This window comes from Hypomesus transpacificus, chromosome 20, assembly GCF_021917145.1.
Source record: "Hypomesus transpacificus isolate Combined female chromosome 20, fHypTra1, whole genome shotgun sequence".
Classification (NCBI taxonomy): domain Eukaryota; kingdom Metazoa; phylum Chordata; class Actinopteri; order Osmeriformes; family Osmeridae; genus Hypomesus; species Hypomesus transpacificus.
The window spans coordinates 3092202-3119487 of record NC_061079.1 but is presented as its reverse complement, the minus strand read 5'-3'; the positions used below and the strand labels follow the sequence as shown (position 1 = coordinate 3119487).

Below are 27286 nucleotides of genomic sequence, written 5' to 3'. Positions count from 1 at the left end.
GTTCCTTTTGGATACAAGAAGAAAAGAGCCTTGTGTAGGTCAAACACACACACACGCACACACACACATGTAAATGTGGAGCACTCACACACACACACACAGGTAAATATGGAACACTCACACACACACAGCGAGGGGTATGGAGCACAAATACTCACACACAAACACACACAGATGGCCAGACCCCCCCTCCCCCCTCTCCACCGGACGCCCTGCTGTCAGTGGAAGACAGTGACTTCCTGGAGGAGGGAGGGAAGGAGGAAGAGGAGGGATGGAGTTATGAGAGAGGGACAAAGGAAATAGGGAGAGGAGGGATGGAATTGGGAGAGATGTATGAGGGATGGAGGAGAGAGGGGAGGGAAAGAGTTAGAAGAGAGTGGTATAGGGTGAAGAGAGGAGAAAGGGGAGGGGAAGAATTAGGAGCGAGGGATATAGGGTGGAGGAGAGAAGGGAGGTTGGGGGCTTGTTACCATCTGGGGAGACATTAAATGAACAAGGTCATGAGAGGACAAATGGTCTGAATGGCTCTCTCTTTTCCTTTCTCTCCTTCTTTCCTTCCCTCCCTATATATATATGTGTATGTGCATATGTGCACTGGCCCATTTCCTCTGGCTCAGTAGAATGTGTGTTGATTCTGAGATCAGAATCATGCAGTATTCACATCACAAGATCTTAATAATTTAGCTTCAAATGTCTGGCACGGCATTTAAGTATGTCTGGTTTGTGTGTGTAGGTGTGTGTAGTATTTGTGTGTGTGCGTGCGTGCGCACGTGTGTATGTAGTGTCTGTGTGTGTGTCTGGCATGTGAGTGAAGGTGTGAGTGGCCTGTTTGTGTGGAGGTGTATGTAAGGTGAATATGTGGGGTGCATGTATGTGTGTGAAGCTATGTCTGGAATGTGTGTGTTCTAGTGCTATGTCTGGAATGTGTGTGTTCTAGTGCTATGTCTGGGATGTGTGGAGGTGTATGTCTGGCACATTTGTGTCAGGTGTTGATAGGTGAGGAGAAGACAAGGAAAAGATACACGCAAACTCCACACACACACACACGTACATACACACACACATACATACAGAAGGTCAGTCTGATATCTCTGCATCTCTCCCCTCTCCCCTCTCTCTCTCTGATAACCGTGTAATTGGTCCTTCATTAAGCTGTACAACTCCTCTATATCTCTCATCCATCCTCCCGATCTCCCCTCCACCACCCCTTCCCTCCATCTCTTGCATATTAAATGCCTACAGGAGATGAGAAGAGAGGTTGGAGGAATGTGAAGGGGGGATGAATTAACATTCACAACTAGACCTCATATACACATGCATAGACACACACATACATACACACAAACACACACTACACGCACACAATCATACTACGGCGGCGTTTAATCAGTAAGAGAGATTTAGAGAATTGCAGCCGCGGTGCGGCCATAGACAAACAAATAATAGACAAGGAGGTCCAACACAAAGCCTAGTATGAAATTGAAGCCGCGCGTGTGCCTTCATTGTGTAGAAATCTGAAGCAGCTTGCCGAAACATTCTTACACTTCAAGCTTTCAAACAGAAAGATGTGCAGAAAGCACTTACCAGTATCAACATATCTGTATCACGCAAACTTGGGGTTGATGAAAGGCGAATTCGCCAGTGGTGGTCAGCTATTACTATATCGCAGGCTACATGTAATTGTCGCAATTACATTATTGGGTGTGCTCACGCCTTTGGCGAGCACAACCATTGTTCTCTCACGTATATATTTATTATTTTTTATTTTCGCCCCCTAAGGATCAGTCAATATTTGGACTACATAGACAACGCCTGTGTCAAAATGTTCATCTTGGTCTCGATTGCGTTGCTTGTATTTTGATTTACATTCCGTTGCACAGTTTAGGAGGTTACAACGTTTTTGTGGCAAAAAGTGCCTTTAGTCAACAAAGGGTGCTAGCTAAGTCACCACGTCAGCACACATTAGCGAACGATGCATGGATTGATGTGATGTTGCACAGCGAGTATCGTATTGTGCCGTGGTGTACTACTACTAGCAGCATCATACATGTACATTTAAGCAAATCAAGACTTGCATGTACAGTAAATAATGTCACATTAAAGAATGTATGTAAAGTTTAAACTCAAGGTTGTGTGGTGTGTCGCTGGCTTCAGTGCCACAGCCTAAACTTTATGTCAAAAGAAACATTCTCATATTCGCCACTTTCAAACAATCCCCTCACTCAGTGAAGTTTGGATAGCCACCCCAACTAGCTTGCTTGTAGCAAACTTCAACTTTATTTTGTTGTTATACTGTGGGTTTAGTTTTCATGGTGGATTTGGAGAAGAAGCTTTAAACTTTTAGCAAGAAAGTCACTTGTCTGTCAGTGCTTCGTGGGAATCATAATAGGCTACACTTGTGATTGACTTGTGTAATAAATAGACTACTGTGTTTTAATTTAATTAAATAACCGTTTTCTGATTTTTGGGGGCGGTGTTTAATCAAGGGCAGCGTTTATTTTACAATGTTCGTTTTTGGTGCATCGTTTATTTGAGGGCGGCGTTTATTCGAGGGCGGCGTTTAATCGAAGAAATACGGTGTGTTCTCTGTCTCTCTCTCTTTGTCTCTCTCTCGCTTTACATTTCTCATTTTTCCTTTTCTTTCTCTCTCATTCTTTTTTTCCTTCCCATCTTACACCCCCCCATCTCTCTTTCTTTTCCACCTTCTTTGTTAACAGAGTAGACGCAACAACCTGACTGACTTCGAACACACAGCAACAGCTGCACTCTCTCAAGGAGATTTATTCATTAACACTTCAATCACACTACAGGTACAAACCCACATAAACAATCACAGGTGTCAGTATTCAATCAATAAACAAAACAAAAACATAATACAAGTCGAGAGTACACTGTTAACACCCCCACTTGCTCTCACATTGTTAATATATGCAACATCATCTTCCAAAAATAAATGCAGCAAACTTAATTAACTTATTCTTGGTTGCCGGCTTTGTCAGTACATGTGCTACCATCTCATTAGTTGGACAATACTCTAACATAACTGTACCATTATTTACAGTAGACCTAATAAAATGATACTTGATGTCTACATGTTTGCATCTTTGCCTGCTTACTGGATTTTTTGCTAAGGCTATTGTACCTTGGTTATCTTCATATACCCTAGGTGGTGAGTACTGACATTTATCACTCCTAGCATGACCGGTCTGCTCCATCAAGCAGAAGACTTGTCATGACACCAAAACCAGCTTGTCCTCTGTGTGTAGGTTCTTATCTTTCTAAAGCATCTTCTACAGAGGCATGGGTGGAACTGTGAGGATCATGCTAGTTCTGCAACAGCATCAGTGCTAACACAGCTAGCGCACCTAGCACAAGGTACACAGCATTATGATTTGCCACGCTCCTTAAGGGAAGTGATGTCGTCCCCTGAGAGAGTTATTTATTCGCTGTCTGGAAGTCAGAGGCCCGGCGCAACTTCTGCCCTTTTCTCCTTCGCCTCTCTTTCTCTCCTCCTTTTCTCCTCCTCCTCTCATCCCAACAACACTGTCCCCAACCTGGAGCCAGTACTCCTCCTTTCCTGTCCTCCTCCTTACTCTCTTCTTCTCTCTTCTCCACTCCTCTTTTCTCTTCTCTCATCTCCTCTGCCTCTACCCAACAACACCATCCCTCTCCTGGCTTCAGAGTAACTCGCTGGCTGGCTGAAGAAAATTGTTTCCATATATTAAAATTCTAAACACAAAACAAGAATATTGGCTGGATACTGCACCACACGGTTTAAAGTGTCCTTCATTGAAATAATAAAAGCTTGTCTGAACTAGAGAGACTGGACTCCCACTGAGATGAAGCAGCAGACACACACACAAGCACACACACACTCATACCTACTCCCCCCCACACACACATTTAATCAGCATAGCAGGAGAATGTTTTTGACATCTCAGGTCTTTATTCTCCACATAATGAGCAGAAGAAAAATTAACTTCTTCAAAACAGAGAGAGGAGGGGGAGGGGAGAGAGGGTGTGGGAGAATTGGGGGAGAGGGGGAAAAGAGGGGAGAGAGGAAAAGTTGACAGATGAAGAATAACCTCACAGTCCCTTCCTTACATTTACATTTAATCATTTAGCAGACGCTCTTATCCAGAGCGACTTACAGTAAGTACAGGGACATTCCCCCGAGGCAAGTAGGGTGAAGTGCCTTGCCCAAGGACACAACGTCATTTGGCAATGCCGGGAATCGAACCAACAACCTTATGATTAATAGCCCAACTCCCTAACCGCTCAGCCATCTGACCTTCCTTTCTTCCTTCCTTCCTTCCTTCCTGCTTGCCTTCCTTCTTTCCTTCCTTCCTTCTTTCCTTCCTTCCTTCCTCCCACTCCATCACTCCCCCTCTCTTACCCTCTTTCCTTATCTTCTTAATCCTGCATAATGTCCTCTCATCTCTCCTTCACCCCCCCACCCCCATCACCCCCCCCCTCTCTCTGTCCCACACATAGGATGAAAGAGAGACTCGTGGACAATTCTGCATTCAAAACTGCCATCCAGAAAATGCCTGTGTGGCATTAGTATAGAAATACACTGACACAAACAGACACACTCACACAACTCATACACACAATCGTAAGGCACAGTCAGGAGACACGAGTGGAAGAGAGTGGCAGAAGGAGCTTAGGAGCTGTGGGGGAACAGAGAGAGCGAGAGAGAGAAAAGGGGAGGGGCAGAGAGGGAGAAGAGAGGGAGGGGAAAAAGAAAAGAGCAGGAGGATGAGGGAGAAAGAGAGAAAGAAAAGAGAGGGAGGGAGAGAGAGAGACGGAGAAAGGGAGTGAGAGAGAGAGAGGAGGGAGATAAAATATGTTATGGGGCACCTTCAATGAAATTCACATCCTTTCATTTTATTACGTCAATCATTCTGCTGTCATTAGGGGATTAGAGGGAGGGGAAAAGAACGAGGGAAAGAGAAACGGGAAAAGAACGCAATAAATATTCCTCTTTATACTTGTGAGGCAGGTCAATAATTTGAGGCAACCAAGGAGCGGCCCGTGGGTTTTGACCTCACACTGCACAGGGAAACACAACCAGGGTCATGGTGAGCCCGAGAAAAGGCATTTATTGAACCAAAAACCTTACAGCGCACAAGAACTGCTGTCAAAAACAACCCTTTGATGAGGGCTTCCTCGGCACTCCGGTGTCGGCTCTAGGTTTAAAAACAAAAAATACAGTGGTTTCAGACAGTGGCTCAGGCTCGCTGATATGGGGTTACCTTTCCCCTTTCTTCCATCCCATGGACAGTGCCGCCTTTATCTGGTGGTGCTTGCCAATCATCCAATGAGGTTCAGCTGTGTCCCTCGTTGGCTGACTGAGGAGCTATGGCAAAATTCGACCCGGAGTCCGTATCCCAGAGTCTTGTGGCGTCCCCGGGCTCCCGGGTTGCCACAAACTGTAATTTATAGCTTTCATTCACAGCAGCATGTTATTACAAATGGCAGCCAAAAGACCCATCACTGGTGTTATGTGTTACTGACACTGATCTCCTCTCATTTGCTCTCTTCCCCTCTTTTCTCCAATTCTCCTTTCCCCTCTTCCCTGTCTAATCTCCTCTCCACCACTCCTCTCCTCTCCCATTTTTCCTTTGTTGCCGCTTCTCCTCTCCTCTCCCTTCCTCTGCGATTTCTGAAGAGGGTAGTTTAATAAGACTCATTAACTCTGTGATGATGACTTGTATTTGTTTGGATAGACATCTGTTCAAACTGCCACAGGATTGGATGGACAGGACTTTGATCTCTTCTCCAATTAGAAGCCAGAGAAAGGCTGGCTTTTCATATATTGTTCATCCCGGAAATTCATTTAAATCGAGACACGCACACACACTCATGCACATACACACACACGCAAACACACACACCCACACACACATACACACACACACACTCTCATCATCATTTTGCCTGTCATGGAGCAGAGCTAATGAAAGTGAGAGAGAGGAACAGATGGAAAGAGTGAGAAGAGAGAGATGGAGAGAACGGAAAGAAAGGAGAGACAGAATGACTGAAAGGAGAAAATAGCTGGAAGAGAGATTAAGGAAGAGATTATGATGGAGAGAGAGAAAACAGAAAAAGAAATGAATACGATTTACTGTAAAATCCCTCCCGCTGAGAAAAGGACATCTGAAGGATTTGAGACCTTGGATGAAGAACTCTCCTAAATCTAAAGTGACTTCATAACTTGTGACAATAAACAAATCAAATATGCATGTTTTTAGTTACTATGTGTGTCTGTGCTGTATATGTGCCGTGTCAGTGTGTGCGTGTGTACGTGCGTGATACTCTGCTCTCTTTACACAATCTTCCTTATCTATTCTCAACCAATTATTTTCATTTCTCTTCATGGAATTATGAGCGCAGTTTTCTGTTTAGCAGACCAAGGTAGCATATTCTGTATCGAGTGAAAGGGCCAACAAACAAACAAACAAACAAACAAAAAAACGAACTAACTAACTAAATCCATGTCATTGCTGTTTCCATGGAAACATTCCCCTGAAGCGGTGTTCAAATTTTCATTGTGTTGTCAAAAAAGTACAGGCAAACACACACACTCACTCACTCACAAACACACACAGTCACGTAGTGTCCTGTTATTGACAGGAGTTTTCACAGGGCTCAAGGGGAGCGGGTGCACTTGATTTGTTTGCCAACCAATACCGAATGAATAAAAAGAGCTGCCCTCCAACCTATTCTGAGAAAAAAGTCAGATGCTCAGGGCCAGAAGGCAATCCTGACTGGGTAAATAAACACTGAAGCAAGGCGGGGGAGGCTCCACCCAGGCATGCTGCCCATCGCCACTTAGGCAGCCGGCTGTGTAGCTTGTTCTCGTCTCTGTCTGACTGGCTGGATGTCAAGTGTTTTTACCCTGTCTGACTGGCTCCCAGCCTCTCTCTCTCTTTCTCTTTCTCTCTCTCACCTTGTCTTGATCTGTCACTATGACTCTTCCTCCCCCTCTCTCTCCCTCTCTTTCTCTTTCTCTTTCATCTCTCTCTCTTTCTCTCTCTCTCTCTCTCTCTCTCTCTCTCTATTTCACCCTGCTAGGTCATATTAAAGTCTCTCTTTATCTCTCTCACCATTCCTGTATATGTCTATCTCTCCCTCTCTCACCCTCTCTCTCTCACCCTGCTTACCCATGTTAGGATGTTCTCTCTCTTTATCCCACTTTCTCGCTGTTGCTGACATCAGGCTAGAAGGGATGTGTGTTTGTGTGTGTATGTGGTGTGTATGTTATGTGTGTGTCTGTGTGTGTGCGTGCTTGCATGTGTGTCTGTGTGTTTATATGTGTGTGGTTGAGAGGGAAGGCTGGTTCAGCAGTGTGACTAACGCCTGAAGGATAATCTGAGGGAGTTCTGTTGTTCTCCTCTTCTCTTTTCTCTCCTCTCCTTTTTTCTCCTCTTTTTTCTCCTCTCCTCTCCGTTCTCCTCTATTCTCCCCTTTTTCTCTGCTCTCCTCTCATCTCTTCTCCTCTCCTCTCTTGCCTGTCAGATATCCGTGCTCTTAATCAAAGATGACATTTTAATTGTCCTACTTATCGGTCTGTCTCTCTCCCTCAAACCTTCCCTCGCCTTTTAACCTCTGTCAGTCTTACACCACATTGCATGCCCACCATATTCAAGACCTGCTCCCTGTTGCCATAGAAACAGTTTACCTATCCTCCGACTCTGAGGTCCTTTTAGCAACAGCTGTGATGTTGATCACATAGTTACTGTTGTATGGGAGATGTACCTTCAGTTGACAACAGGCAAGGAACAAAGCACATAGCAGCTAGCTGGCCAGTCAGTCAGCCAGTCAGTCAGTCAGAGAGTCAGCCACCCATCCAGTCAGTCAGTCAGAGTCAGTCATCCATTCAGTCAGTCAATCAGTCAAACAGGCTGTCAAACATTCTGCCATTCAGTCATTCAGCAACTGTCAATGAACCAGCCAGCCAGTTAGTCTGTTAATCAGCCAGCCAGCCAAAAAGCCAACCAGTCTGTCCACTAGCCAAACAATCAGTCAGTTAATCACCCAGTCATCTAGTCAGTCAGTGAACCAGCCGGCCAACCAGAGAGTCCACAAGCCAGCCAATTCTCTCAGTAGAGTGAATTTGGCTCAGTGATTACAGTAATACCTTTGTGTGTGTTTGCAGGTTGCAATGTGTTTATGTGTGTGTGAGTATGCAGTACCGGTATAGAGATAACTGGGACTCCCTGCTTGTCTGTCTTCTTATGTCTTCCTCATAGAATGATGGTTCACCTGGTTAGATACACACACGTGAGGCACAAGACTGCCCCCTGGTGTTGAAGCAGTAGGGAGCAGTCTGCCTGGAGATGCACGTTCCACTCATCTCTGCTCACCTGCCTTCACCCATCCTCCAGACCCTTCCACATTCTTCCTCACCATTCAAACTCACCCCACATACCTCCTCACCCTTCCACATCCTTCCTCACCCCTCCTCATCCCCTTGGTTTTGTTAGATAGCGTTAGACTGCTGTTTGGCTGTCACTGGATACCAGTGTGTATGTGTGTGTGTGTGTGTGTGTGTGTATGTGTGTGCATGTGTGTGTATCAGTCTCACAGCCACTAGAGGGAACTGTTCTCTAACACGTTTTTTCTTTTTTATTTCTTAATTTTAATGTCTCTATTTTGACTGTCTCTCTGCTGCTGTAACACCCAAAGATGACAAAGTGTTATCTTATACACTATGCTGCTCCCCAACACACACACACACACACACGCACGCACGCACGCACGCACACTGCTGTCTTGCTGAGGAAGGAGAATTTCGATGGACTGTACGTGAAACAGAGTAATGATGATGATGATGATGAGGGCTTTTCCACCAGCAGCCAGTATTCAAGCAGTAACCATTCATCTGTTTCATGTCAGACAGAGTTGATTAGAGCCCACAGAAGTGCTACATCAATCACACCATCGTTATTGTTTAAGCTTTGTAGTGTGATGACTTTCCTACTGAAAAAAACATGCAGTTTACAGTGAAATTCTCCTATAAACAGAGTTACAGCAAGGTCTGATTGCAGCCAGAGACAAGGCCTTTTTAATCACAGCTGTGGTCTCTCTCTGTGAAGGTGGTCTCTCTCTCTGACAGAGGTCTCTCTCATTTCAATTCAATTGACTTTATTGGCATGAAATAATAATGTTAATATTGCCAAAGCAATGGTGGAGGAAATATTGATTATCTATATAAATCACAGCCTTGTACTTATACTTATATGTATACACGCACACACACAGTAACGTCTCTCTGACAACCTTTCGCTGACGGCGCTCTCAGTCTCCCTGACAGAGCTCTTCCAGACCAATGGCTCTCTCTCTCTGACAGATGTCTCTCAATCTAAGGGAGGTCTTTCTCTCCCTGACAGATGTCTCTCAATCTAAGGGAGGTCTCTCTCTCCCTGACAGATGTCTCTCAATCTAAGGGAGGTCTCTCTCTTTCTGACAGATGTCTCTCAATCTAAGGGAGGTCTCTCTCTCTCTGACAGATGTCTCTCAATCTAAGGGAGGTCTCTCTCTCTCTGACAGATGTCTCTCAATCTAAGGGAGGTCTCTCTCTCTCTGACAGATGTCTCTCAATCTAAGGGAGGTCTCTCTCTCTCTGACAGATGTCTCTCAATCTAAGGGAGGTCTCTCTCTCTCTGACAGATGTCTCTCAATCTAAGGGAGGTCTCTCTCTCTCTGACAGATGTCTCTCAATCTAAGGGAGGTCTCTCTCTCTCTAACAGATGTCTCTCAATCTAAGGGAGGTCTCTCTCTCTCTGACAGATGTCTCTCAATCTAAGGGAGGTCTCTCTGCCTGACAGATGTCTCTCAATCTAAGGGAGGTCTCTCTCTCCCTGACAGATGTCTCTCAATCTAAGGGAGGTCTCTCTCTCCCTGACAGATGTCTCTCAATCTAAGGGAGGTCTCTCTCTCTCTGACAGATGTCTCTCAATCTAAGGGAGGTCTCTCTCTCTCTGACAGATGTCTCTCAATCTAAGGGAGGTCTCTCTGCCTGACAGATGTCTCTCAATCTAAGGGAGGTCTCTCTCTCCCTGACAGATGTCTCTCAATCTAAGGGAGGTCTTTCTCTCCCTGACAGATGTCTCTCAATCTAAGGGAGGTCTCTCTCTCTCTGACAGATGTCTCTCAATCTAAGGGAGGTCTCTCTGCCTGACAGATGTCTCTCAATCTAAGGGAGGTCTCTCTCTCTCTGACAGATGTCTCTCAATCTAAGGGAGGTCTCTCTCTCTCTGACAGATGTCTCTCAATCTAAGGGAGGTCTCTCTCTCCCTGACAGATGTCTCTCAATCTAAGGGAGGTCTCTCTCTCTCTGACAGATGTCTCTCAATCTAAGGGAGGTCTCTCTCTCTCTAACAGATGTCTCTCAATCTAAGGGAGGTCTCTCTCTCTCTGACAGATGTCTCCCAATCTAAGGGAGGTCTCTCTCTCTCTGACAGATGTCTCTCAATCTAAGGGAGGTCTCTCTCTCTCTGACAGATGTCTCTCAATCTAAGGGAGGTCTCTCTCTCTCTGACAGATGTCTCTCAATCTAAGGGAGGTCTCTCTCTCTTTGACAGATGTCTCTCAATCTAAGGGAGGTCTCTCTCTCTCTGACAGATGTCTCTCAATCTAAGGGAGGTCTCTCTCTCTCTGACAGATGTCTCTCAATCTAAGGGAGGTCTCTCTGCCTGACAGATGTCTCTCAATCTAAGGGAGGTCTCTCTCTCCCTGACAGATGTCTCTCAATCTAAGGGAGGTCTTTCTCTCCCTGACAGATGTCTCTCAATCTAAGGGAGGTCTCTCTGCCTGACAGATGTCTCTCAATCTAAGGGAGGTCTCTCTCTCTCTGACAGATGTCTCTCAATCTAAGGGAGGTCTCTCTCTCCCTGACAGATGTCTCTCAATCTAAGGGAGGTCTCTCTCTCTCTGACAGAGGTTTCTCAATCTAAGGGAGGTCTTTCTCTCCCTGACAGATGTCTCTCAATCTAAGGGAGGTCTCTCTGCCTGACAGATGTCTCTCAATCTAAGGGAGGTCTCTCTGCCTGACAGATGTCTCTCAATCTAAGGGAGGTCTCTCTCTCTCTGACAGATGTCTCTCAATCTAAGGGAGGTCTCTCTCTCTCTGACAGATGTCTCTCAATCTAAGGGAGGTCTCTCTCTCTCTGACAGATGTCTCTCTCTCCCTGGTGGAGGTCTCCATCTCTGAGGGAGCGAGGGGTTTTGCGGACTGTACCTGTCTCCATGGAGACAGCGCTGGCTTTTTGGTGTGAGCTTCACACACACACGTACACATACACACACAGAAGGAATCCTAGAATACTGGGACCTACTTATGTTCCATAGTGTTGAATCTTTATGGTCATCATTTTGAACAAGTTGTCGAGAGACCAGGGCCCTGTACTACGAAGCAAGTTCAACACGCCCAGGATAAATTCTCGTTATCTTGCTTTACGAAGCCTGACAACGGCAATCATGCTAAGCAGTATCACAATGGTGGTTATCAACTCTTTAACTCAACCCAGGTTTCCCCAATTGAGCGATGAGCGTGTTCACGTAAAAAAGGACGTGTTTGCCAAATAAGATCAATTACAAACATGGACAAGGCTAGAGCGCCGTGCTTCACAAAAGAAGAACAAACATTAATTTTAAACAAATACGAAGAATTTAAGTGCATAATTCAAGTGAAAGCAACACTGTTGCTGCTTCCAAAAAAGAGAGGAATGTTAGGAGAAAATGGCCAACTGTAAATGCGTAAGTTAATGGTCTTCTCAATATCACTCATAAGTCAGTAGTAGATCGGACTCTACAATAGTGTTTTCCATCCAATTAGATTCACAGGATTTTTGGACTAATCGTCAAGATGATTTTGGTTGGTCAGTAGGCGGTACGTATTGATCTGTTATCTCCAAAATAACCTCCTACGGAACAGCATGAGTTACCATGGTGATCTATCCTGGTAAGCAGTGAACCACTTCAGTAACACTGAAAATCCAGAGTTAAACCTCAAGTTACCCGCTAACCCTAAATCCGTCTTTCTTAGTATAGGGCTCCGCTCCTGGTTGGCTGTTATAACCAGCCTGATTCTACTGCTGGTATTGAGTTTGTTCTTCAGAGTGTAACTGAACTCTAAAACCAATTTTTTGAGTTAAACCCCTATACATGGTGAGTTCAGCTACACGTTAAGGACCTTGAGAGCCGTGTATGTGCCGAAACCATCACCTCCACATAAAACACTAAGTGTTGGAGTGTAAAGCTGTCCAGTGGAAGGCTTTGAAGGCTGCCGCCCCCCCCCCCCCCCCCCCTCTCTCTTTCCCCCTGTTGAAACAGGATCTGCTATTAAAAGCCTAATTACTGCTTCATTTACTGTTTAAATCACTCCAGCATGGAGCAGAGCTGCTACTGGGGCCAGGATGGCTGCTCTTCACACACACATACACACACAAACACACACCCAGGCATGCGAACATAGACAGACGTGCACATGCACGCACACCCACACCCATGTACATATGCACACTTCACAACATGCACTTAGCACAGACGAGCTGACATGCAGCCCAAATAACTGACAAGACACAACAACACAAACAACAACAACCACACACAACAACAACCACAATAACAACAACCATAGCAACACATAGCAACAACAGTCACCACAACACCACCAACGACAAAACAGCACAATCACAACAACAGAGGGTACAATTTCTGGGGAAATGGTGGTGGGCTTGCGTCAGTTGCACAGGCTGTGAATATCAACACCCTCTATATTTGTACATCCTTCGACTGGTTAGCTCCTGCGATTCCCACACAGCAGAAGTGTGGTAGTTAGCTAGGTCTACAATTTACCGGGGCTAGGCCTGAATCTAGGAGCAAAACGGAGCACAGCTGCCAGCTGTAAGCAGGTAGCAAAATGCTTCACTTATGTACTGAACCAGTACATAAGTATTTTACTTACTGTAATATAATTGTAAACCGTGCAACAATACTGTGATGCACAAGCTTCACAATACGTTCAAATACATTATAATGTGACAGCTCAGCCAGCTAACTCCTGTACTTTCAAGTCTTAGGCCGAATCCCAATACTCCCCCTTACCCCTTCCCCTTACCCCTTCCCCTTACCCCTTACCCTTACCCCTTCCCCTTAGTTTTGCGCGTTCCCGTGAGAGCTAGTGGTGTCCCAATACTCTTTTGGAGCTAGGGGAAGGGCTAAGACTAAGGGGTATACACCCCTTAAAACCAAGTAAGATCGGGAGCTTACTTGAAACCTAGGGCTATGTGAAAACTGCGCGACCGGCAACAATGGCGACCAAATCATCCAGAGAGTCCAATAAATGTTATATTATCGGCTTAATTAATTGATTAAAAAATTATGACAGTCTTGTTTTGTGTTAAATACAGTCATGAACATATATATTTGCAACCATTTTCCTAATTGAAACGTTTCTAAAAATCGCTAGTTTGGTACGCTAATGTTACAGTTCTGAATTGCACAACAGTTCCGCATTTCTTTGACTAGCATGTCTACAGTTATAAGTAAACTCCATTAGCAGCGAATTTCGTTTAATATCAGTGCATAACGCTACTTGCTTTGGAGATATCGATACGTGCTAGATGACGTACCTGTAACCAAGTGGCGTCCCATTTCCTAGGACTATGTAGCCCTTACCCCTTACTTTCGAGGGCCAAGGGGAAGGGGTAAATTAAGTGGAAGGGGGAAGGGGTAAGGGGGAGTAATGGGATTCGGCTTTAAATTGCTGAGCGACTACGCGAACACTCAAAATCATGACGCCGGGTAAGCAGGGCTCATGAGAGTGCTCACCAAAAGAACGAAGGGGAACCCACTTGTCTAGAAGATTAAGACATGTTCGTAGGTACCTAGCAAAAAGTTGCCTCAACTTTCCTAGACTTTTAGCTATGGTACTAATGCTGAAGGCTCGCTGATATCGCTGTCTGTGTTACTAGAACGTTGTATCTATGCGTTGTTGGTAACGTGTGCTGACGTTGTGACGTTAGACTAGCACTGAGTTCCTTTGTGCGACACAAGGCGGAACGTAAATCCCAATAGAAGCAACGCAATCGAGACCAAGACGAACCTTTTGACACTGACGTTGACTATGTAGTCCAAATATTGAGGGTTCCTTTGGGGGGGGGGAAATAATAATAAATAATAATAATATGTGAGAGAACAAAGATTGCGCTCGCCAAAGGCAAGCACACCCAATAACAACAACAACAAAACCAACAACATCAATTAGTTATTGAAGGCTGTCAGGCGGAAGGATGAATCGTTCAATCTGGATCATTATCATAAACTGCATCCACTAGTATGACCTTAACACTTAACTAAGTCCTTGCTTAGCAGCCCAGGGGTCAAGAACATTTATTAATCCCAGAACTGAAGAGAGATGAGAGAGAACAATGATGACATTGCTGTGCTTGATTAGTTCAGTCTGTCCAGAGTTGGGCCCCTCCTCTGATCATAAACACCCTCACACTCCCTCTCCTCTGTTTTCCTCTCCTCCATTTCATCTCTCCTTTCCTTTCTTTCCTTTCAATTAACTCTGCCCATCAGGTCTATCCATCAGGCTGACAGGCCGAGGGCAGAAGGAGGAAAATTAGTGGTTTCCTGTCACGGAGAGAGAGCTCTGTTTAATCATCTCTGCGGGTTGGCAGTCACCACACAACAGGGCTATATGGCTGCCATCTTGATAGAGACAGACAGTGTGTGTGTGTGTCTGTGCACTTACTTTTCTATCTTCATGGGGACATACATCTAGCCTGGCTGCCAGCCCAACTTCTCCCCGCCCCCAAAATAATTTGGTCGGGAAGATGGGTCTGGAGGGTCTCGTATTGGGGACCAACTACAGAAAACCAGAATCTGGGCGAACCAATGAAATTGCCAGGGCGGGCTTTGTACGATGATGGACAGATGATCAACAGTAACGCAATCACCCACGACACAAAAGAGCGCTTAAGTTGAATTTGTTTTGAACAAACATGGCTACCGCTGGAGATCTGGGATGTTATGATTCTGCCATCGAGTCTGTTTTAGAAGACATCGACAGCGCATTAATTTTGAAAGAGGAACAGAGAGACGCAATCAAGGCATTTGTCGATGGAAAATATGTTTTTTCCGTCCTTCCTACAGGATTCGGTAAAAGTTTAATTTATCAGTTGGCCCCGATGGTCGCGAAGAAGATGGGACACAATGAAAACCCAGTGGCCATTATGGTTTCTCCTTTTCTTTTGTGGAGTTGTAATCCTAAACGGAGAACTTGTTTGTATATGCATTGCCCTTTATTGTTTCGCTCTAAAAGGTTGACCGTGTGAACAAGTACTCCCCTTACCCTTAAATTAATTTTACAACACCGGCAAAAATCGTTTGTATTCATTGTTCAAGCATACTTCAAGTCTGCTTGCAGTTTAGTCAGTAAAGATTTAGCTGCCTTTCAGTTTAGTTCTGTTGACAACAACTATGCGGCGCTTAACACAGGTCACATACTCTGTTGCTCTGATTGGTTGTAGATTTATCCAATTGAGCTAAGAGGCATTTGTTTTCCAGGCTCGTTTGAAACACGCTGTAGTCAAAGCCCAACGGAGAGTTCTCAGACTCATATTCTGACTAGAATTATGAGTATGACAACGTCAGGCTAACATACACCTGATTACACACTAAACGTTAGGGTTGCTATGGCTTAGGGGGTAGAGAGGGTCGTCTGTTAATTGCAAGGTTGGCGGTTCGATTCCCGACTCCTCCCAGGCCATGTGCCGAAGTATTGTTGAGCAAGACTCTGAACCCCAAGTCGCTCATGATGGGCAGAGTGGCGCCTTGCATGGCAGCTTGCCCGCTGTCGGTATGCGTGAGTATGAATCGGTGAATGAGAGGCAAAATTGTGAAGTGCTTTGGGTGCCAAGGTATAAAAACGTGCTATATAAATGCAGTCCATTTACCATTTGAAAATAATGCATTGCGATAAAGAATTTTCTATGATGTGTGCATCCATCTCTCTCTCACCGTGTTGGATTAAAGGGGAACTTTTCCATTCTTACCTAAAGGAGCTACAAGCCTGAGTCTGGTCTCCTCCTTCATTCGTCATCACACTGAAGTCCTGAGACAGCTTCCGTTATGATTCCGGTGGCATTGAAAAGCAATATTTTTGTTGTTGTTGTAACATATAGTGTAATTTGAAAACATCATTATTATTATTTTTCGTTTAGTACGAGAAAATGTAAGGGTATGTGGGGATAGGAAGAGGGAGGGAGGGAGGGAGGGAGGGAAGGAGGGAAGGAAGGAAGGAAGGAGGGAGGGGGGGAGGGGGGGGGCAGGGAAGGAGCCCTGTGGCAACATCAAGGCTAATCTGTTAAACACTCAACGACAACGCAATAACACTGAATGGGGAGTGAGCAAGAGAGATAATGAGATAGAGAGAGAGAAAGAGAGGGACGCATAGAAGGAAAGAAAGAGAGAGAGGGATGGAGAGCAACAAAAAGAGAGGGAGGCAGCTATTCCTTATAGAGTTCACCACAATGTCAAACACTCCCCTGGGGGGGTTGAGTTTGTCTGCCAGGACGGCCCAAACTCCCTGCGGAGCCTTGACGCTCAGGTAGGAATGCTGTAATGACAAGGTACAGCGTGTGTCAATACCCAACACTGTGACAGCTTCTCCTCCCCTCTCCCCTCCTCTCCTCTTCTACCCCTCTCTGTGCTCTTCACTATCTCTGTCTCTACTCTCTCACTGACCTATCTCTCGCTTCTCTCCTTTGTTCTCCTCCCCTCCTTGGACGGGTAGGAGGGGAGGGAGAGATGAAGGGAGAGGAGAGGAACAGAGAAGAGAGAGGTAAGGGGGAGGGGAGAAGAGAGGAGAGAGGAAAGGAGGAGAGGAGAAGGGATGGGAATGGAGCAGAGGAGGGGGGTTGGAGCTGAGCTGCAGGCTGTGTCCGCTGTGTGGCTGGATGATGACTGCTCAGACAGGACACTTTACCTGGCGCCGTGCTGCGATGTAAATCATAGTGTATGTGTGAGAGTGTACGTCAGGAATGTGTGTGTGAGAGTGTGTGAGAATGCCAAAAGGTGTGTATCAGGTCTGTGTGTAAATGATGAAATGTGTGTGTGTGTGTGTGTGCTTGTCCACATTATGTTGTGTGTGTGAGAGTGTGTCAGGTATGTGTGTGTGTGTCAACATGTGTGTGTGTCCTTGTCCATGGTATTTTGAGCGTGTTTAGTGTGTGTTTGACCATCTATGATTTATTGACCCATTAAAGTAATTCTTCATAACACTCCATCAGAATGTATGTGTGTAACAGATGAAGAGAGAGATGGAGAGATGGAGAAAAAGAAAGAGGGTACGAGAAAAAGAGAGAGATAGAGAGACAGTGAGAATGAAAAAATAGGGAAAGAAAAACTGAGAGAAAGAAAGAGAGAGAGATGGTGCGAAAGGAAGAGAGAGGGAGCAGAGAAAGAGAGAAAGACAGACAGGGACAGACAGACAGAAGATAGAGAGAGGGAAGCAGGGAGAGAGAGAAGACAGATACCGACTCTAACCAGCTATACCAGAGCAACAGTCTTGTCTGTTTCCAAATTAAAAAGCTGACAAACAAAATCGCACTTTAGGAGTCTAACACGCCGATCCATATCTGGATCAATATCTGGATCAGTTTAATTGTTCAGTTCCTTATCACTGGTCGTTTGCATCCAGACTGTTTTCCCTTCTGATGTGTCTGCCCGTGTGTGTGTGTGCGTGCGTATGTGAGTGTTTGTGCATGCAAGTATGTGCGTGTGTGTTTTGAGTGTGTATGTCTGCAGGTATGTGAGTGTGTGTAGAAGAGGTCTGTATCTCATTAAAATGCTGTGATGTCATCACATTTATGAGCAATATCCGCTGGTCGTCACCGCGACAACATACCAGGAGTCACTTAGAACAGTTTACTTCCTCTTACAACCTCATTATCGCTCTCTCTTTCTCTCCCTCTCTCTCTCTTCCTGTCTCTACACACAACCCCTCTTCCTCTTCATCTCTTTCTCTCTCTCTCATTTTGACTATCTGTCTGTCTCCATTTCTGTCACTCTTTTCATCTCTGTCTCTCTCTACCTGTCTTTCTTTCTGTCTCTATTTCTGTTTCTATCCCTGACCCTCTCAAACTATCTCAAACTCTCTCATATTAAGCTCTCTCTTTTCCTTTTTCCCACGCACTCATACACCCAAACATTCAAGCACACACACACTCTGCCCCAGTGTGTTGAGGTAATTACCTGGCAGACATGAAGCAGAACAAAGCAATCAGGGAGGAGTCCTAAATACAGTCTAGACTTGGAGACTTTTTCTTTCTCTCTTTCTCTCTCTCTTTCACTCTCTCTCTTAATCTCACTCTTTGTCTTCCTGTCTTTCTTTTTTGCAAAAGAAAGACTATTTCCCTATCTATCACTCCATTTCTCCCTCCTCTTCCTCTGTCTCTTTTAGCTCTCTCCAATCATTTCCCCCTTTTTCCTGATTATTTTATCTCCTTCTCCCCCCTCTTTCTGGGCCCCCTCCTCTCCTGCTTCATGGACCAAGCTGCCCTTTTGGTCTAATGGTACAGTGTAGCCTGAACTAACCCTAACCAGAGTCTAATGGTACAGTTTGACCTAACCTAACACTAACCAGAGTCTAGTGTAGCTATCATCAGAGCCAGTCAGACCTGCTGGAACCAGTGTGCTTTGATGACAGGCAAATTATCCTGGCATTTACCCCCCAGCCTCAGCCCTCCCCCAACCCCCTTAACTGTGGGTTTTTTTAGGGAGAGAGGAGGAGAGAGAGAGAGAGAGAGAGAGAGAGAGAGAGAGAGAGAGAGAGAGAGAGAGAGAGAGAGAGAGAGAAGAGGGTGTATACAGAGTGTATACACCGCCTCCCCCCTTCTGGCAGGTATGACTCAGAGACAAGGGCTTCTCTTCCGGTAAGAGTCACTCTGGTCATTATCAAGTCATTAATGACACATTGATCATCATTAACACCAAATTTCTGCTGCATGAATTCTTAGTTTCTTTTTAGATCTCTTTTTTTTCTTTCTCCCTCCCCACTGGCATTTTCCTTACCACCCCCCCAAACTCCCCACCTCCACCCCCGTCAGCTGGTGCTGATCAGTGTACTTCCTGTGTCGCGTTACAGGACGTACCTTAACACCAGAAGAGGCAGGAGGAGAGGATGGAGGGAGGAGGGGGCAAAGTGGTGGGGGAGAGAAAGACAGATGGACAGTCAGTCAGCCTGTCAAACAGTCAGTCAGTGAGCAAGCCAGTCAACCAATCAGTCAGCCGGTCAGTCAACAAATCAGTCGGTCAGTCAACCAGTCAGTCAGCAAACCAGTCAGTCAACCATTCGGTCAACCAACCAGCCAGTCAAGTAATCAGTCAACCTCTCTCCATGACAGAAGTTGGGGCAATAACACAAAATGAGGGGTAATTGCTGTGCTGCCAATCACCTCCCCCCAACCAGGTTCAAAGGCACACTCTGGGACCCTGACCCCTGACCTCCTGACAGAGGAAGGGGCTCGATTAAGGCCCAGTCTCCATGGGGGCCGGTTGTGTATGTTTGAACGTGTGTGTGAGTGTGTACGCATGTGTGTCTGGGGCTGGTCCTACTGTGCCTGGCGTCTCTCCCTTATTAAACGGTGGAGTGTGTCTGGTCTAGAGAGGTGTGTGTGTGTGTCAGAGACAACTTGTCAAAGAGATGAAACTCCTTTCACACATACACGCACACCACACACACACCACACCACACACACACATACACACAAACAAACATTCAGTTTTACGACTGCTGGCATTTAAACAGTTTAGATATCTTTGATGTTGGTCTTTCCTGTTTGGCTCATTTATAGTTCCGAGTCTGATGGCGCTTTTCCACTACGTCGAACGGGCTAAGCTTGACAGTTCCACTCGCTTTTGGTACCAGGTGCTTCGTTTTCCACTGCCAAACAGTACCCCCTGAATGTGGCTGGTTGTCCTAGCGACACTGAATGAAAATGCCCGTCATGTCGACTCTAAAGCGACACACACTGCTCTGGCTGGATCCTTTTGTCAGCAACCAAACAGAACAGCTTTGTCTTCTCAAAAGGCTTGGTTTTGAAAAACAATTCTGCTGGAATAGCACCCAGATTTTTTTCATGGTGGGTTTTCTCTGACCAATCAGCATTCTGCAGTGTTTTCACGTCACCTTTTTCTATTGCCCACTCGCTTGGGTTCCAAGGGTTCCACAACCTTTATGGAGATGGGTCTAAGTGTTCCACAGGCTCTATGGAGATGAGTGTAAGTGTTCCACAGTCTCCATGGAGATGAGTCTAAGGGTTCCACAACCTTTATAGAGATGAGTGTAAGTGTTCCACAGCCTCTATGGAGATGAGTCTAACTGTTCCACAGCTTCTATGGAGATGAGTCTAACTGTTCCACAGCCTCTATGGAGATGAGTCTAACTGTTCCACAGCTTCTATGGAGATGAGTCTGACTGTTCCACAGCTTCTACGGAGATCAGTCTAAGTGTTCCACAGCCTCTATGGAGATGAGTCTAACTATTCCACAGCTTCTATGGAGATTAGTCTAACTGTTCCACAGCCTCTATGGAGATGAGTCTAAGTGTTCCACAGCCTCTATGGAGATGAGTCTAAATGTTCCACAGCCTCTATGGAGATGAGTCTAAGTGTTCCACAGCCTCTATGGAGATGAGTCTAAGTGTTCCACAGCCTCTATGGAGATGAGTCTAAGTGTTCCACAGCCTCTATGGAGATGAGTCTAAGTGTTCCACAGCCTCTATGGAGATGAGTCTAAGTGTTCCACAGCCTCTATGGAGATGAGTCTAACTATTCCACAGCTTCTATGGAGATTAGTCTAACTGTTCCACAGCCTCTATGGAGATGAGTCTAAGTGTTCCACAGCCTCTATGGAGATGAGTCTAAGTGTTCCACAGCCTCTATGGAGATGAGTCTAAGTGTTCCACAGCCTCTATGGAGATGAGTCTAAGTGTTCCACAGCCTCTATGGAGATGAGTCTAAGTGTTCCACAGCCTCTATGGAGATGAGTCTAAGTGTTCCACAGCCTCTATGGAGATGAGTCTAAGTGTTCCACAGCCTCTATGGAGATGAGTCTAAGTGTTCCACAGCCTCTATGGAGATGAGTCTAAGTGTTCCACAGCCTCTATGGAGATGAGTCTAAGTGTTCCACAGCCTCTATGGAGATGAGTCTAAGTGTTCCACAGCCTCTATGGAGATGAGTCTAAGTGTTCCACAGCCTCTATGGAGATGAGTCTAAGTGTTCCACAGCCTCTATGGAGATGAGTCTAAGTGTTCCACAGCCTCTATGGAGATGAGTCTAAGTGTTCCACAGCCTCTATGGAGATGAGTCTAAGTGTTCCACAGCCTCTATGGAGATGAGTCTAAGTGTTCCACAGCCTCTATGGAGATGAGTCTAAGTGTTCCACAGCCTCTATGGAGATGAGTCTAAGTGTTCCACAGCCTCTATGGAGATGAGTCTAAGTGTTCCACAGCCTCTATGGAGATGAGTCTAAGTGTTCCACAGCCTCTATGGAGATGAGTCTAAGTGTTCCACAGCCTCTATGGAGATGAGTCTAAGTGTTCCACAGCCTCTATGGAGATGAGTCTAAGTGTTCCACAGCCTCTATGGAGATGAGTCTAAGTGTTCCACAGCCTCTATGGAGATGAGTCTAAGTGTTCCACAGCCTCTATGGAGATGAGTCTAAGTGTTCCACAGCCTCTATGGAGATGAGTCTACTAGTTTTCATTTAACTAGGAAGAGGCAGCACACAGCAAGTCCTGGGAGAGCTATCTTTAGAAACCATTGTGTGTGTATGTGTGTCTGTGCATTTGTGAGTGTAGGTTTATATGCACGTTTGAATGTGAGAATGGATGTATATTTGTGTATGTGTGTATGTGTGATGATAATGAGACAATGATGAGTCCTGATTAGTTTGTTTGTGTTTGTTGTTGAAGATTTCCCCAGACTGGCCACATTATCATACATCTCCATCACACATACTTAAATACACATGTAAACACATCTAAAAACAATTAATCCATTAACACAATCCCCCAAAAATAACAAGGCTCTCGTGATTTGCAGACAACTGAAATTGCACATCAAGACCTTGTATCTCCTCTTCACATTTCCTCTCCCCTCCTCTCCTCTTTCTCCTCTCTGTTCCCTTCTCCTTCTCTCCCCTCCTCTAACCTCTTCTCCTCTCTCCCCTTTCCCCCTTCTCCTTTGAGGCCAGCTAATCATCTCTCTTCTTTAATGACATGAGGAAGTGAGATGAAGTGGGTGACTTACCGACACCAGGACTCTTCCTTCTCCATTTCTATTTCTCAGGGGAACGATGTAAACAAACACACACACACACCACAGAAGTACACACAGACACACTTACCCACCACTTACACATACACACAGCACAGAAGCACTCACACACACATATATACACACACCACACACCACAGAAGCACACGCACACACTCCTACATACGCCACACACATATGCACACCACACACACAAACCTATGCACACGTACACACACTCATGTGCACACACATACCTTTACACACACAGTTCTCATGAAGGTCGGTAAGAGTAGTTGTGAGTGGCAGGATGCCCTAGGGCTGAATGTATGTGTGTGTGTGTGTGTGTGGGGGGGTGTGTGTGTGTGAACTTTGAGTGGAGCCACAGCAGCAGGCCTAGTTTCTCCCCTGAGGAGACAGGCTCTTTGATCTGGCCGTTCTCTGGCGCCGTCACAAACCTCAGATTGTCTCTGAAATCACACCGCTTAACGACTGCTGCCACGCCCACTGGGAAAGGGGCCATTGACACAAACATGCACACATCTACCTACACACACATGAATGTACAAATTAAACACACACACCGAAACACACACATATGCATGCTCAAATACACATATACTCATACACACATACAAACACAACACATGCCAAACAACACACACACACAAACTGGTCTAACAAGTACTTGAGATTAACAAATCAAATTGGAATTATTTTCAAATTATGTGGTGTTAATTGATCGATTCAAATAGATGAGAAATGGCATGCAGTGGAAACTAGTTTTCAATTTGTAAAGTTCATAACAATAAAGATATACATTTTAAAGGGATATTTGTTACATCAAAGTGTGACTTCATAGTAATTAATAAACAAGCTTTGAAAGATGAGTGCTTATCTCAACAACAACAAAATACCATTGTATATTTGATCGTATTTGAGGGGAGAGACTGTCCGCTTTAATGTGTCCCGATCGGAGTCCCAGGTCATTGCAGTCATATCCGGAGACAGATCGTTAATCTGTGTTTACCCTGCTCATAATTGGTCGTAAATCACCCTCTCGGGGCTCCTGTTTACGAGTAATTCCCGGTGTTTGGGCTCTGAGGGAATCCGTTGCAGCTAAACGCGCCATGTGAATATTTACTGCGTGTAGGTTTGACTTGTAATCTCGTGACAGCTGAATGGCACCAACCGCCCCGAAACCTTTTTGTTTTGGCAGCGCTGCCATTGGCCGAAAGTTCTGCCGGGAGCTGATTCTCATGACATCGGACTGCTCGCCGCCTTCTTTGAAGGTTCCTCCCATTCTTACTTCATACCGTCGGTTGTCCCGGTCTCCGTCAGTTTAGCTGCGTTACCTGCCACCGTCAGGGGCAGAGTTAGGTGGGATGTATTCCAGGGCAAGTGTGAGGGACTTCAGTTCTTCTGACGAGGACAGCCAGGATCCGGAGTCGGCGGGGCGGACGACCGAAAATAGCAAAACTCCTGTGACAACCCGTCATCCTTTCAGCGTGGAAGCATTAATGTCGGGCAGGAAAACTCACTGCGAGTTTAGACCTGATCACGTATCGGTGGTTACGTTCTCCAAGGCCCGAGAGTCGTCCAACTTGTTCAGAGATACGTGCAGTCCACCAGAGAGCCTCGGAAAGCGCTTCATCCCACCGTCTCCGGTGAAGTCGGAATCCTCGGAGGCAGATGACTGCACGAGCTGGCTGGTGAACCCAACACAGACTCGTAAGTGCTCATCTTGTTTGTGGATGAAAACGAAAAATGTATGTTCGTTTGACTTCAATCGACTAGGCAGAAGTTTTTATCCCTTGTTTTTTGTCAATATGCATTTATGAAATGGCTAATCAATTATCTTCATAACGCTTTATGAAGATAATTGATTATTCATATTTGAATTACTTATGATTTTTTGTTTGAGAATATACAGTAGCCTACTGTGCAGAATATATATAATATATATTGGCCCCCAGTATTATTTTTTACATAAATATTGTGTAATATAGGCTATGTATTTTTGTCTTCTGTATATGTGCCGTTGTATAAAGGTGCAATTTTGCAAAACATTTAGGTTAGTCTTTTCATTTCCTTCTATCTTAAAGCATTTTTGCTTAACTTTTTGTTGTTGTTGTTGTGCCTAAGACTTTTACACGGCACTGTAAACAGATACAGAAATATCTGGTTTATTCAGTTTAGGTATATTCATTTGCTTATACTCATGTAGCCAACAATTGTACTTATTATTAAACAATTATGTAACCACTATTTAACAAACAAAATAATTACTATAGCATGAAAATTGTTGTGTTTAGTTTTTTGCGTAGTAGGCCCGTTTAGTGATAATCTGAATATTTTCATAATACGTTTTGGAATAGAAGGCCTTCAATGACCCAATTTACTTATTGTTGCTGGCTTTAAAACTCATTTCGACAGAAATGTATGATAGACAAAATATTACATGGTATTTTTACTCTTATGTGGAATAGCCTACTTCATAATTTATCACATATTTAGATTGTTTTCCCTTCATTTTGTCTCCCTCTATCTTTCCTTCTTTCTCTCTATCTCCCTATCTTCCTTTCTCTCTTTCTCTCTTTCTTATTTCTTTCTCTTTTCATCTCCCTCTCCATCTCTCTCCATTTCTCTCTCTACCTCCCTCCCTCTCCCCCCAGGTCAGGTGAGCCCCTCTTGTTCCCTGAGGAAACACAAGACCAACCGCAAGCCTCGCACACCCTTCTCCACCTCTCAGCTCCTGGCCTTGGAGAGAAAGTTCAGGCAGAAGCAGTACCTGTCCATCGCTGAGCGGGCCGAGTTCTCTTCCTCCCTAGTGCTGACGGAGACCCAGGTGAAGATCTGGTTCCAGAACCGCCGGGCCAAGGCCAAGCGGTTGCAGGAAGCTGAGCTGGAGAAGCTCAAGATGGCCGCCAAGCCTTCGTTCCACCCCGCCTTCTCCCTGGCACACCCTCTGGGAGGGGGGCTGCAGGCCGCCATGTCGCTGTATGGACAGTCCTACCCCTTCCCCGTTCATCATCACCCCCGGCCACTCCTCCCCCTCTCCCCTCTTGCCCCCCTCAGCCTCTACTCCTCACCCCTGGGGTACAGCATGTACCACCTCTCCTGACCCCCCCACCTCCCCCACCCCCGGACTGCAATCTCAACAGCGACAAAGATGATAGCAAAAATCATCATCTCAATAAACAAAATAATAGTAATGGTCAACGGACTTCCTATCTAACCAGCTGGGGACTTCCTGTCTAACCAGATAAGGACTTTCTATGTCACCATCTGAGGACTCTGCCTTAGCTGAGGACTTCCTGTCTCACCAGTTTGAGACATCCTGTCTCAGCTGAGGACTTCCTGTCTTAGAGACACTTAACCAGGAAGCTAGAGCAACACAGCAGGAAGCAGCTGACAGTCGACACTCAGTGCTCAGGTGTGCCCAGTGCTGTTACAGGGTGTGTGGCTTGGGAGAACTGAGACACTGAAACACAAAGACAACCTAGACTGATACAAGCAAGTAGGGCTCACCTCTGTCTTGGTCTCACTAGGTCTCTCTCTCAATGTCTTTATGTCTCTATCTCTCTCAGTGTCTCTATCTCTGTGTCTCTCTTTCAGTGCCCTACTCTATGTCTCTCTCAGTGTCTCTGTCTATCTCCCTCTCAAACATCTCACGAACACAGCTGTTTGCATCGACATTTTTAAATATATGATCATCAACAAAGCAGTCACAGTCAACCTGTTCAGATATCCACAGGTTGAATGTGATGATATGGTGTTGTGAATACATATCAGCTAAGGGCTTCTCACACACTCAACATGAAGCCGCCTTCCTGTTATCTAGCAGATGAAAAGGTATGTCTTGTAATGAGATTTAGACTCAAGGGCTCAGTTAACCAGATAGCTTCAGAGGTCTTCACGCCAAAGATGTCTCCTTGTCACTTCCCTGGTGTTTTCTGGTTGTTTTATATCCAATTTGATTTTCCGCACTTCCTCATTTAATCTGTATATGCTTATTTATTGTAGTCTGACTTTACACTTGTAATGCTGGAATATGCCAAGTCTGTAAGTGAATCACAAAGTGTGCTTTTGACATGTACAGTACGGAATCAAAGAAGCGTTTTGTAGAAAGAAAATCTGCATTGCAGATTGCTCTTTTGAAAGGAGCAGTTTTCTGCATGTTTTGTAAGTGTCTTTTATAAAGGGTAATGTTTTTCACTGCAACCAAAGAATTAAATGCCTTACAAAAAACTTTCTGTGGTCTACTTGACTGTCCTGTATACCACCCCCAGATCACCAAGACGAACCTGTTCTCTTACGATTCCCCAGTATTACCAAATTGTTGCAACCATGGAGATGAGAAGGAGACCTGTCTGGCCAGGACGTAGGGCACGTCACCATAGCAACCACAATATACAGTAGATGCAATCTACTGAAGCTAGAACATAACTTAATGTCAACCTAGCCCCCTCTCCCTACTTCTGTTTGTCTCTATCTGTCTCTTTAACCCTCTCTCTGTCTCGTTCTCTCCCTCTCTCTCTGTGTCCCTTTCTCTCCTCTCCACTCGTCCTTCCTACTTTTTATTGCCCTCCCTCCTCTCAGAGAGATGGGGGTAGCAGTACAGCTCGTAAACCAGCCTGTGAAACCAGGCTGTAAATCCTGCGGTCTTTGTGGCGAGGACCACTGCAGATTACAACTTCTGTGTGACTTTGATGTAACCAGGAAATCATTTACAGGCTGCAGTTCATTAACCAACTTCCTTCTAATCAAGACACAGACAGACAGAGATCGTTTTGTGTCCATTGCTGTCATACACTTCCTCTAGTGGTGTTTTTTAGTATAGAACCTTACTCAGTTGACACTAAGACCATAACCATAACCAGTAATACTAGTATTATAAAATTTCTATTTTTATGAATATGTTTACATGTATATTTAGCAGACGCTA

General features: G+C 45.2%; 1 protein-coding gene across 1 annotated transcript; it reads left to right on the top strand.

Moving 5' to 3' along the window:
- Positions 1-23417: 23417 nt before the first annotated feature.
- On the top strand, positions 23418-26820 carry LOC124482647 (homeobox protein MSX-2-like). The gene is made up of 2 exons (XM_047043092.1): positions 23418-24069; positions 25014-26820. Exons 1-2 carry the CDS (start codon positions 23724-23726, stop codon positions 25460-25462), a joined length of 795 nt encoding a protein of 264 aa, XP_046899048.1. The 5' UTR covers positions 23418-23723; the 3' UTR covers positions 25463-26820.
- The last annotated feature ends 466 nt before the right edge of the window (positions 26821-27286 follow it).